Here is a 13,820-nt window from a genome sequence, read left to right on the forward strand (position 1 = left end):
CTGAACATGAGGTGCCAGAGGCGACTGTAAGCTGCCCCCCTCCTGTGGGTACGGATGAGCGTCTGTTCTGCTGACAGACTCTCAGGTCCCAGCTGAACCTGACATCGCCCAAGAACAAGAGCCCACGCAGGACCCCCTTGTACCTGGCCTCTCCTCTTCCTCCTCTCCAGATGACGCGGTGGCGGGGACATCCTCCTCCGGCCCTCTCCCAATTGACTTGAGGGCCCATCAGGATCTTCTGAGGCGGGTGGCCCAGAATATGAATCTTCAGGTGGAGGAGGTTCCGGAGATAGAAGACCCTGTGGTGGATATTTTATCAGCTGACACCCCCACAAGAGTGGCCTTTCCCTTTATTCGTACTATTCAGGCAAACGCCGATACCATCTGGCAGTCTCCAGCCTCTATTCCACCCACGGACAGGGAGTTGAGCGGAAGTACATGGTACCCTCTAAGGGTACGAGTACCTGTACGTGCACCCTGCTCTCTGGTCGTCCAATCAATCAACGAAAGGAAGCATCATGGCCAGCAAGCTCCTGCTCCAAAGTCAAAGGAGGCTAGGCACATGGACTTATTGGGCTGTAAAATATACTCTGCTGGAGGCCTCCAACTCAGGGTGGCAAACCAGCAAGCCCTGCTTGGTCGTTACAACTATAACACCTGGGCGGCGGTCAGAAAATTCACGGATCTAGTTCCCCAAGACTCCCGCCAGGAGTTTGCTGCCCTTTTGGAGGAAGGAAAGAAGGTGGCAAGAACCTCTCTCCAAGCCTCACTGGACGCAGCCAACTCCGCAGCCAGGACTCCGGCTTCAGGAGTCACCATGAGGAGAATATCATGGCTTCAGGTGTCAGGCCTTCCACCTGAGTTACAACAAACTATACAGGACTTGCCCTTCGAAGGCCATGGCCTATTTTCTGAAAAGACTGATCCTAGGCTGCAAAGCCTAAAGGACAACAGGGTGATCATGCGCTCGCTCAGAATGCACACACCGGTGACTCAGCGCAGGTCCTTCCATCCCCAGCCTCACCGCCCTTACCCCTCGTCTAGACCACGACAGGACTTCGGCAGAAGGCATGGCCGAGGCAATTGCAGAAGGCAGTCTGGACCCCAAGGGGGTCAAAATAAGGGTCCCTCCAAACCATCCGTGGGACCCAAACCAAACTTTTGAAGGGACGCCAGAGGACGGCATACCAGTTGTTTCCCAGGATCCTCTACCTCCCTTTTGCAACCACCTCTCCTATTTTCTCCCTGCATGGACCCAACTAACTTTGGATCGTTGGGTACTACGCACGGTCAAATCGGGATACCACCTCCAGTTTATTTTGCCCCCCCCATGCCCCCAATCCTCGTCCCTCTTCAGGGACCCTTCTCACTAGCAATTCCTCTTGCAAGAGGTACAGACGCTCCTTGCCATGGGCGCTATAGAGGAGGTACCAAAAGACTCGAGGGGCAAGGGATTTTATTCCCACTATTTCCTAGTCCCCAAGTCAAAGAGAGGTCTAAGACCTATCCTAGACCTGCGAGGACTCAACAAATTAATGATAAAGTTGGAAGTTCTACATGGTATCCCTGGGGACCATCATCCCGTCCTTGGATCCCGGAGACTGGTATGCCGCCCTCGATATGAAGAACGCCTACTTTCACATTGCTATTTACCCACCACACAGGCGGTATCTCCGTTTTGTGGTCAACCATCGACATTTTCAATTTACGGTCCTTCCGTTTGGCATTTCTACAGCCCCACAAGTATTCACAAAATGCATGGCTGTAGTCGCTGCCTCCCTCCGTCGTCGTCGGATACACATCTTCCCGTATCTCGACGACTGGCTCATTCGAGGGACCTCTGAGGCCCAAGTCACCTGTCATGTCGGCATCGTCAAGAACCTATTCAGGCAATTAGGCCTGATGATCAATATAGAGAAGTCCACTCTGTTTCCCACACAGAGAATAGACTTCATTGGGGCCATCCTGGACTCCAATCTCGCCAGAGCCTGCTTGCCACAGCCTTGGTTTCAGGCAATGGGATCAATTATCCAAAGCCTACTGAACTTCCCAACGACTTTGGCTCGCACTTGTCTCACACTCGTGGGTCACATGGCGACCTGCACATTCCTGACCAAATACGCCAGACTATGTCTCCGTCCCCTTCAAACTTGGCTCACCTCGGTATACCAGCCGGACAGAGACAGCATAGACATGATCCTCATGATGCCCCCGAGCATCCTAGACTCCCTGGCCTGGTGGCTAACGCCCAACCTGGTCTGTGCAGGGATGCCTTTCCACCCACCTCAACCTTCAATGGCCCTGACAACAGATGTGTCATCCCTGGGTTGGGGAGCCAACCTAGGGAATCTCAGCACTCAAGGCCTTTGGTCAGCTCACAAACTGTCCTTGCACATCAATGTTCAGGAGCTGAGAGCAGTCCGCATTGCGTGCCAGGCATTTCGAGAGCATATACAAGGCCATTGTGTCTCAGTGCTCACAGACAACACAATGGCCATGTTTTACATAAACAAGCAGGGTGGAGCACATTGCTCCCTCCTTTCTCAGGAAGCTATTCAGCTTTGGGACTTTTGCATAGCCCACTCAATTGACGTGGTAGCGACTTTTCTCCTAGGGGTTCGGAACACTCTGGCGGATCACCTCAGCAGATCCTTCCTGTCTCACAAGTGGTCTATTCATCCGGACGTTATCCATTCTGTTTTCCAGAAGTGGGGTTCTCCCCACATAGACCTCTTTGCTTCTCGCGAGAACAGGAAATGCCAGGAGTTTTGCTCCTTCCAGGGTCTCTCCCCGGGCTCCCTCTCAGACGCATTTCTGATGCCGTGGACGAGCCATCTACTTTATGCCTTTCTACCGTTTCCACTGGTTCACAGGGTCCTGCTCAAGCTCCGCAGAGACAGAGTCCACCTGATCATGATTGCTCCAGCGTGGCCGAGGCAGCACTGGTACACCGTGTTGCTCGACCTGTCGGTGACCAACCCAATTCCCCTACCTCTTTGCCTGGATCTCATAACTCAGGACCACGGCAGACTTCACCATCCAGACCTGCAATCTCTTCACCTCACAGCATGGTTGCTGCGTGGTTAAGCCAGTCTGAGTTACGTTGCTCTGCCTTGGTACAACAAGAACTCTTGGGTAGTAGGAAACCTTCCACTAGGTTAACATATCTGGCCAAGTGGAAACGTTTCCTGCTGGTGAGGCCAACATAATGTTGTTCCCACTGAGGTACCAGTTCATACCATCTTGGGCTACCTCTGGTCCCTAAAACAACACGGCCTTGCGGTTTCATCAATAAAGGTGCACTTGGCGGCCATCTCCGCCTTCCACCCAGGGGAGAACGGCCGCTCGGTCTTCTCTCACCCCATGGTTTTGAGGTTCCTCAAGGGCTTGGAATGTTTATACTCACAGGTCCGCCGCCCCGGCCCAATTTGGGACCTCAACCTTGTTCTAGCCAAACTTATGGCTGCTCCCTTTGAGCCGTTGGCAACCTGCTCGCTGCTGTACCTGTCCTGGAAGACAGCATTTCTCGTAGCCATTACATCGGCAAGACGAGTCTCCGAACTTCGGGCTCTCACGGTCGACCCCCCGTATACAGTGTTTCACAAGGACAAGGTACAGCTGCCACCACATCCAGGCTTCCTCCCTAAAGTGGTATCGGCCTTCCATATCAACCAAGATATCTTCCTTCCGGTCTTCTTCCTGAAGCCACACTCTTCACGCCAAGAGCAGCAACTGCACTCCCTAGACGTCCATAGGGCTCTCGCTTTTTATATCGAGCGAACAAAGCCCTTTCGTAAAACACCCCAACTCTTCGTCGCAGTGGCAGATCGTATGAAGGGCATACCTGTTTCCTCCCAGACGATTTCATCTTGGGTGACGTCGTGCATCCGCACCTGCTATGACTTGGCTCCAATGAGCCACCTTACCGCACGTTCTGCTAGGGCTCAGGCTTCATCTGCTGCCTTCCTGGCTCATGTACCCATTCAGGAAATCTGTCGTGCAGCTACCTGGTCCTCGGTCCACACCTTGGCGTCACATTATGCATTGGTACAACAATCCAGAGATGATGCAGCATTTGGCTCAGCAGTTCTACATTCTGTGACATCTCACTCCGACCTCACCGCCTAAGTAGGGCTTGGGAGTCACCTAATTGGAATGGATATGAGCAAGCACTCGAAGAAAAAAAGTCGGATACTCACCTTTGTAACTGTTGTTCTTCGAGATGTGTTGCTCATATCCATTCCAAACCCGCCCTCCTTCCCCTCTGTTGGAGTACCGGCAGGAAGGAACTGAAGGGCCGTTGGCTCGGCAGGGGTATATATCCAGCGCCATAACGGCGCCACTCCAGGGGGCGACCCTGCCGACCCACCGAGTGTTGCTAGCATAAAAATCTTCCAACGAACGTGCACGCGGCACGCACACACCTAATTGGAATGGATATGAGCAACACATCTCGAAGAACAACAGTTACAAAGGTGAGTAATCGTCTTTTGCTCTTCACTGGACTTTCTCCAATTTAGAATCATAGATTAGAGTTGGAAGAGTCACAGGTACCAGATGGCATTCACCCAAGAGTTCTGAAAGAACTCAAATGTGAAATTGCGGAACTATTAACTGTGGTTTGTAACCTGTCCTTTAAATCAGCTACTGTACCCAGTGACTGGAAGATGGCTAATGTAATGGCAATATTTAAAAAGGGCTCTAGAGGTGATCCTGGCAGTTACAGACCTGTAAGTCTAACGTCAGTACCGGGCAAATTAGTTGAAACAATAGTAAAGAATAAAATTGTCAGACACATACAATAAAGTAAATTGTTAGGCAAAAGTCAGCATGGTTTCTGTAAAGGGAAATCATGTCTTATTAATCTATTAGAGTTCTTTGAAGCAGTCAACAAACGTGGACAAGGGGGATCCAGTGGACATAGTGTACTTCGATTTCCAGAAGGCCTTTGACAAGGTCCCTCACCAAAGGCTCTTACATAAATTAAGTTGTCATGGGGTAAGAGGAAAGATCCTCTCATGGATTGAGAACTGGTTAAAAGACAAGGAACAAAGGGTAGGAATAAATGGTAAATTTTTAGAATGGAGAGGGGTAACTAGTGGTTGTCATAAACAGATAGCTAAGGGTTAATGTCTCTTTCACCTGAAGCACCTGACCAGAGGACCAATCAGGAAACCGGATTTTTTTCAACTCTGGGTGGAGGGAAGTTTGTGTCTGAGTCTTTGTTTTCTGTCTGCCTGCTTTCTCTGAGCTTTGGAGAAGTAGTTTCTACTTTCTAGTCTTCTGTTTCTAAGTGTAAGGACAAAGAGATCAGATAGTAAGTTATATGGTTTCTTTTCTTTGGTATTTACATGAATATAAGTGCTGGAGTGCTTTGATTTGTATTCTTTTTGAATAAGGCTGTTTATTCAATATTCTTTTAAGCAATTGACCCTGTGTTTTGTCACCTTAATACAGAGGGACCATTTGTATGTATTTTTCTTTCTTTTTTTTATATAAAGCTTTCTTTTAAGACCTGTTGAAGTTTTCTTTACTGGGAAATTTCAGGAAAATTGAGTCTGTACTCACCAGGGAATTGGTGGAAGGAAGAAATCAGGGGGGAGATCTGTGTGTTGGATTTGCTAGCCTGATTTTGCATTCCCTCTAGGTGAATAGGAAAGTGCTTTTGTTTCCAGGACTGGGAACGGAGAGGGGGAGTCACTCTGTTTGGATTCACAGAGCTTGTGTCTGTGTATCTCTCCAGGAGCACCTGGAGGGGGGAAGGGAAAAAGGATTATTTCCCTTTGTTGTGAGACTCAAGGGATTTGGGTCTTGGGGTCCCCAGGGAAGGTTTTTCAGGGGGACCAGAGTGCCCCAAAACACTCTAATTTTTTGGGTGGTGGCAGCAGGTACCAGGTCCAAGCTGGTAACTAAGCTTGGAGGTTTTCATGCTAACCCCCATATTTTGGACGCTAAGGTCCAAATCTGGGACTAAGGTTTATGATAGTGGTGTTCCCCAAGGACCAATCCTATTCAATCCTAGGACCAATCCTATTCAACTTATTCATAAATGATCTGGACAAAGGGGTAAAAAGTGAGGTGGCAAAGTTTGCAGATGATACTAAACTGCTCAAGACCAATCCTATTCAATCCTAGGACCAATCCTATTCAACTTATTCATAAATGATCTGGACAAAGGGGTAAAAAGTGAGGTGGCAAAGTTTGCAGATGATACTAAACTGCTCAAGATAGTTAAGACCAAAGCAGACTGTGGAACTCCTTGCCTGAGGAGGTTTTGAAGGCTAGGACTATAACAGGGTTTAAAAGAGAACTGGATAAATTCATGGAGGTTAAGTCCATTAATGGATATTAGCCAGGATGGGTAAGGAATCGTGTCCCTAGCCTCTGTTTGTCAGAGGGTGGAGATGGATGGCAGGAGAGATATCACTTGATCGTTACCTGTTAGGTTCACTCCCTCTGGGGCACCTGGCATTGGCTACTGTCGGTAGACAGGATACTGCGCTGGATGGATCTTTGGTCTGACGCAGTACAGCCATTCTTATGTTCTTACGTTAAGAGACCTCAGGAGGTCATCTAGTCCAACCCCCTGCTCAAAGCAGGAGCAACCCCAACTAAATCGGATCACATATCACAATTTGTCCACATCTTTCCTGAAATGTAGCATCCAGAACTGGACATAATACTCCAGCTGAAGCCTAATCAGCATGAAGTAAAGCAGAAGAATTACTACTTGTGTCTTGCTTACAAAACCCTGCTAATACATCCCAGAATAATGTTTGCTTTTTTTTTGTTTGCAACAGTGCTACACTGTTGACTCATTTAGATTGTAATCCTCTCTGATCCCAAGATCCTTTTCCACAGTACTCCTTCCTAGGCAGTCATTTCCCATTTTACTCATAGACTTTAAAGTCAGAAGGGACCACTGTGATCATCTAGTATGACCTCCTGCACAATGCTGGCCTCAGAATCTCACCCATCCACTTCTATAACAAACCCCTAACCTATGTCTGAGTTATTGAAGTCCTCAAATTTTAGTTTGAAGACCTCAAGCTGCAGAGAATCCTCCAGCAAGTGACCCGTGCCCCATGCTGCAGAGGAAGGTGAAAAACCTCCAAGGCCTCTGCCAATCTGCCCTGGAGGAAAATTCCTTCCCGACCCCAAATATAGTGATCAGTTAAACCCTGAGCATGTGGGCAAGACTCACCAGCCAGCACCCAGGAAGGAATTCTCTGTAGTAACTCAGATCCCAACCCATCTAACATCCCATCACAGACCACTGGGCATACTTACCTGCTGATAATCAAAGATTAATTGCCAAAATTAGGCTATCCCATCATACCATCCCCTCCATAAACGTATCAAGCTTAGTCTTGATGCCATACATGTCTTTTGCCCCCACTACTCCCCTTGGAAGGCTGTTCCAGAACTTCACTCCTCTAATGGTTAGAAACCTTCGTCTAATTTCACGTCTAAGCTTGCTTGTGTCCAGTTTATATCCATCTGTCCTTGTGTCCACATTGGTACTAAGCTTAAATAATTCCTCTCCCTCCCTAATATTAATCCCTCTGATATATTTATAAAGAGCAATCATATCCCCCCTCAACCTTCTTTTGGTTAGGCTAAACAAGCCAAGCTCTTTGAGTCTCCTTTCATAAGACAGGTTTTCCATTCCTCGGATCATCCTAGTAGCCCGTCTCTGAACCTGTTCCAGTTTGAATTCATCCTTCTTAAACATGGAAGACCAGAACTGCACACAGTATTCCAGAAGAGGTCTCACCAGTGCCTTATATAATGGTACTAACCCCTCCTTTTCTTTGCTGGAAATACTTCGCCTGATGCATCCGAAAACTGCATTAGCTTTTTTAACAGCCATATCACATTGGCGGCTCATAGTCATCCTGTGATCAACCAATACTCCGAGGTCCTTTTCCTCCTCTGTTACTTCCAACTGATGTGTCCCCAATTTATAACTAAAATTCTTGTTATGAATCCCTAAATGCATGACCATGCACTTTTCACTATTAAATTTCATCCTATTACTATTACTCCAGTTTACAAGGTCATCCAGATCTTCCTATATGATATCCCAGGCCTTCTCTGTGTTAGCAATACCTCCCAGCTTTGTATCATCTGCAAACTTTATTAGCACATTCCCGCTTTTTGTGCCAAGGTAGTAAAAAGATTAAATAAGATTGGTCCCAAAACTGATCCCTGAGGAACTCCACTAGTAACCTCCTTCCAACTTGACAGTTCACCTTTCAGTATGACCCGTTGTAGTCTCCCCGTTAACCAGTTCCTTATCCACCTTTCAATTTTCATATTGATCCCATCTTTTCCAATTTAACTAATAATTCCCCATGTGGAACTGTATCAAATGCCTTACTGAAATCGAGGTAAATTAGATCCACTGCATTTTCTTTATCTAAAAAATCTGTTACCTTCTCAAAGAAGGAGATCAGGTTGGTTTGGCATGATCTACCTTTTGTAAAACCATGTTGTATTTTGTCCTCAATGTCCTTAACTACTTTCTCCTTTAAAAATTTTTCCAAGACCCTACATACTACAGATGTCAAACTAACAGGCCTATAGTTACTTGGATCACTTTTTTTCCCTTTCTTAAAAATAGGGAACTATGTGAGCAATTCTCCAGTCGTACCGTACAACCCCTGACTTTACTGATTCATTAAAAATTTTTGCTAATGGGCTTGCAGTTTCATGTGCCAGTTCCTTTAATATTCTTGGATGAAGATTATCTGGGCCCTCCGATTTTGTCCCGTTAAGCTGTTCGAGTTTGGCTTGTCTATATGCAACTGATTGTTCCTTCCTAAGTGGAGTACTTTGCATTTGTCCTTATTTAATTTCATCCTTTTTACGTCAGACCATTTCTTTGAGTGCTTCTTGCCCCTATCCCTGCCTTCATGATGAAATTAGGATTCAGTATTTGCCAAATTCCAAAGGTAAAATATTTGGTACTCAAATTTTGAAAAAGTGAATATGGTATGTACTGTCTCTATTCAGGAAAAGTGTCAGTGGGCAATGTTGTTGAACAGAAGTTGTCAAACAGTAAGGGAAAGGAATGCTGTAGAATTTCTCAAAGTACAAAAATGTCCTGCTTGTGATCTGTCCATTAGGGAGATCTTATAATGTCAGAATGAGAAACATTCCAACTTGTGGTGTCTCTTTTTTGTGTATCCACAGGGGCCTGCAAGTACTGCTCACGCCTGTTCTTGCAAACATTCTTGAAGCAGATCAGGAAAAATGCTGGGGATTTGACCAGTTTTTTGCAGAGACCAGTGACATACTCCACCGAAGAATAATTCATGTCTTTTCGCTACAGCAAATGACCTCACACAAAGTTTATATTCACAACTATAATACGTAAGCATTCTTTCCATATTTTCACTACTTCTGTCTTATCCAGGCAAATAATGGTGTGACCTCAGATCACATCACTATGACAGATTCAGTAAACATTCCTTGACAGTTATCTGGTTGGGGGCAAAAGAAATGTATGATGATGACGTGTGCTGCAAGTTTGTAAGGCCCTCCTATGTCAAGCACTGTGTATATATATGATGTGAATAGATGTATGTAATATTTTTGTTCTGGCCTCTTATTGGTTTGTCCTTTTCTTTTTCGCTGTGATTCACCCTTTGGCAACAGAGGCCAAGTACTATGTTCTCAAAGAAATAGTGACAGGGCAAGGTCCCGCTCCTGTCTTCTGCTGTGTCTACACAGACTGTTTGGAGACTTTCAATTGTTATTCAGCACCATGTAGTTTATTTACATTGCTTTTTCCACCACCTTTAGAGATCTATACATCACATTTACAGCATCATATTACACATACATCAGCCCTCTGCTGGGGAGACAGAAGAGATCTCTCTGCCCTGAGAGCCTTCTTAGTTCTGGCTGTTAGCTTGCATCTCCCCACATTGGTTCCTTCCTGTGGTTTCCTCTACATTCAGTGTTAATGTGCCAATTAGCTCATTAGTCATCTCCCAGCTCATTTTAATCCACTGATTAGGCACAGTCTGGTCCATCCAGGGGGAATTAATTGATGTTTAAGTGGTCAGAGTGGTGGCTCAGCTGTTTTGTTCCTAGCACTATGTCACAGGAATCTTTTGTAATGCTTCTCCTTGATCAGTCTTACCATTTTTAATTAGATTGCTTTTATGTTTTGTATTTGTGTCTGTTTGAATATACGCCTTATTACGTGTCAACAACATATTGGTGCTGTACAAGAGACAAAATGTAAACTCTTCAGGGCAGGGACTTTCTTCAAGCTAAAATATTTTTAAGATATAAAACTTTTTAAAGGGTCTATTTTATTTCTTCTCACAGTGTCATTGAGCTCCAGTCTAGCTTTTCGCTTCACAAATTCCGCTTCTACTGTTTCTTAAGAAAAATCTTTTTTATCATATGGATTTTTAAAAGGGCTGGATAACAATATTTGTAATTGGTTCAAACCTGTTTTAGTATGCACATTCTCATGCTTCAGGGTGTAAGATAATCACCTGCAGGTGTCACAAAGATTTTTTCTGTAATATACAGCACTGGGCAATTGACTAGGTCAGTGTTTCTCAAACTGGGGTCCATGAGGGTGTCTCCAAGGGGTCCATGGGCCCCACTGATCAACTCCTCCCCCTCCCTCCCAGCACCTTCTGCACTCCAGGGAACAGCTGTTCAGAAGTGGGGATGGAGTGCACTCGGGATAGGGAGGAGAATCATGTTCGGGGCCGCTGATCCCACTGATCAATTCCTTCCCCTGCACGCGGTGGAACAGCTGTTCAGTGGTGTGCAGGACAGGGCGTGCTTGAGGGAGGAGACAGGGAAGAGGAGGGGCAGGGATGGAGCAGGGGCGGGAAGAGGTGGGACGGGGTAGAGCCTTGGGGGTGGGGAGTGGGTCCTGGGCTGAGCGGGGGGCTTGAGGGTCTGCAAAAAATGTAAATAAAAATGGGGCTCCTCCGGTTGTTAAAGTTTGAGAACCGCTGGACTGGGTGATAGATTATGGCTGGTAAGTATTATTGGCCACTGTTGGAGATAGGATACCAGAATTGAAGAACCAATAGTCTCTAGTACAACAAATGCTTTATTTCCTAGTCACTAGTTCTCCATGATCTGCACTGGCTACCTATGGGTTTCCAGTGTGTATTTAAGGTGCTGGGTTTGATATATAAAAGCCTAAATGTTCTGTGACTTTGCTTCTTGAGATACTGCCTCTCTCCTTGTGCCATATTGCCACACTTGCCATCAGTAGAACTGACTCCCTGTCAATTTAAGAGAGGGGCTGAGAGTAGAGTGTTCTCTGTGAGAAGCTCCAAGCTCTGGGTTAGCTTCCCTCACTGGGTCCAAAGTCACCCTAGTCTATTGCCCTTCAAAACATATCTATTTATGCAGGCTGTTGCGGAGATGGGCCTTTGAGAGAAATCAGATGTATGAAGAGGAGTTTGGTGTTCTGCAGGCAATTTAATTTTATTTTTGTAATTTATGCAATAGTTCCCAGCACCTTAGCTAGGCTGCGCACTGTTTATTATTTGTGTAAATCTAATAATTTATATAGGAACAAAACCAATACTTAATTCACTAAATATAAAAGGTATATTTAAAAAAAAAATCATCTGTGAATTTTTTGCATCCTGTTGCATTTCAGTGAATTTGATCTGGTTGTTTCCTAAGTGTAATGTTTTTCTTACAGAGCTGCCATATTTCATGAATTAGTCTACAAACAGACAAAAATAACTTCTCAGAACCAAGAACTGATATACGAAGGCCGTCGTTTAGTATTAGAGCCTGGAAGATTGGCACAACATTTTCCCAAAACCACTGAAGAAAATCCTATAATTATATTAAGCAGAGAGGCTGCGAACATCGTAGGATTAATCTATGAAGAAAGTATGTTAAAGTCTTTTCTGCCTGTTCTTAAATAAACAAGATTAGGCTGCTTATAAATGTTCTTTGAAAATAGGTTTGATTACTGAATATTTTTGATCTCTGATAAATATATTAAAACCTTGGATCAAGAGTTTGTCCATATTTAGGCACCTAAACAGGCCTGATTTTCCTAAGTGCTGAGTATCCGTCACTTCCCATTGACATCAATGGATGCTGCTGGTGCTCAGTACTCGGAAAAATCAGGCCACTTATTTTGATGCTTAAATATGGATTTAAAATCTAATTTTAGACCATTTTTTAAGAAGTCTTGGTCCCTGAGCATTAATATAAGTAGGATTTAGTAATGTGCATGGAATTGTAAAATTATTTTGTGAACCACAATATTTAAATAAGTTGAAAGGAATTTTATAAAATAGCACTCTTAACTAATCTTATTCTAATTTCCAGTAATATCTGGAAATTCAAGTGTTCTTGAGCTCTGATTAGTCTTTCTAGTCTGTTAACGGAAGCAGTTCTTATTAAATTTGATGTTTCACTGAACGCACACAAGAAATGTTTCTAAACCAAAACGTATATTGTATATTCACTAATGTATTACAGACTTATTACATAGGAAATATAAAATAAAAGTCCATCTCTTATGTTTCAGTTTCACTTCCTAAAGTACATCAGCGGTATGACTTAGACAGTGATGCCAGTATGGCTAAGGTGAGTATTTATTTAATTAGAACTAGAATTAAATTGCTATCTCAAATAAACTAAAGCTACCTAATGTTGAATTGAATAATACGAGCCATCTTGTTTGTTTTTTTAATGGGCAATGCTTTTATAAATGTGTGTGTGAGGGTATCAAATGACAAATATATATATATATATATATATATATATATATTAGTTCTTTCTCTCAATTAGTACCTTATATTTATATTAAACTCTCAGTTTTAAGTAGCTAATGATTGTAAAATGCTTTAAAGGCAAAAAGCATTATAAAAGTGCTGTCCATTATTATTCCTCATCTGCATTTTGCTGGTCTATGATTTTCCTGATGGGAAAGTCAGTACTGAAGAAATTAAGGACCAAATCCCAAAATCATTGCTTAAGCAAAACTTGCATTGAAATCAATGCGAGTTTTTCCTGAGAAAGGGCTGAATTAAGATTTATTATACTACAGTAGGTTTCAACCTTTTTTCATTTGTGAGCTCCTAAATATTTCAAATGGTGTTGTGGACCCCTTTGAAAATCATAGACAGTCTGTGGACCCCCAAAGGTCTGCAGGCCACAGGTTTATATGTCTAATGGATTTTTACAAGTTGAGTTCATTTACAGTGAAAGAAAATGTTTTCCTACCCTAGCCTTATACAAAAAGATCAAAAAAAAAAAAAAAAACCCTACAGGTTAGATAACTTTGAGATAAATAAGTTTTTAATCTATTAAGTTCTGATTTTTATTTAAAGAATAAATATTAAAAACAAAAAATTACTTCATAAATATTTGTGCATGAAATTTCATATTTAGTTATGTGCATAGGAGACCTTCTAAGGTTAGCAGAAGAGAAGCAGATCTGAGACAGTCTTCCCCTGTGATGCTAAGCAGGAGAGAAATAAGGAGTTCCTTTCCTGAGCTCTGTAGCAGAGAGGAGTCTCAAGAACTCTGCAAAAGAGTGAAATCTCTGATGTTTCTTTCCTACAGGGTTTCTGAAACTCCCCTGCCTGACAGAGCTCCATAGGAGAAAAGTAGAGAGTCCACTTTCAGGACTTATTCTGTAGCTGTAGTGTACAAGTACTGTTGACTTCACTGAGTCACTTACATGGTAGCTGCAAAATTTGTGCCCTGTGAAGAACTCTGTTCATGTGCATCTCCCAAAGTGTGCAAAAGTCATATGTATTTATCCCTATTGGTCTCCTAAAGTCTTTCAAAGTTCTAAT

At 43.9% G+C, this 13,820-nt stretch overlaps 1 protein-coding gene across 4 annotated transcripts in view; it reads left to right on the forward strand.

The window, feature by feature from the left end:
- The window catches only part of TBK1 (TANK binding kinase 1), a 67,565-nt gene that overhangs the window by 31,758 nt on the left and 21,987 nt on the right, over window positions 1-13,820 (forward strand). For all 4 annotated transcript variants that reach the window (XM_050923610.1, XM_050923581.1, XM_050923601.1 and 1 more), the window contains exons 8-10: window positions 9,199-9,378; window positions 11,699-11,895; window positions 12,545-12,603. In XM_050923610.1, coding sequence (XP_050779567.1) covers window positions 9,199-9,378; window positions 11,699-11,895; window positions 12,545-12,603 — 436 coding nt within the window. The remainder of the gene's footprint in view (window positions 1-9,198; window positions 9,379-11,698; window positions 11,896-12,544; window positions 12,604-13,820) is intronic.

The sequence above is a fragment of the Gopherus flavomarginatus genome, chromosome 1, assembly GCF_025201925.1.
Source record: "Gopherus flavomarginatus isolate rGopFla2 chromosome 1, rGopFla2.mat.asm, whole genome shotgun sequence".
Lineage (NCBI taxonomy): Eukaryota > Metazoa > Chordata > Testudines > Testudinidae > Gopherus > Gopherus flavomarginatus.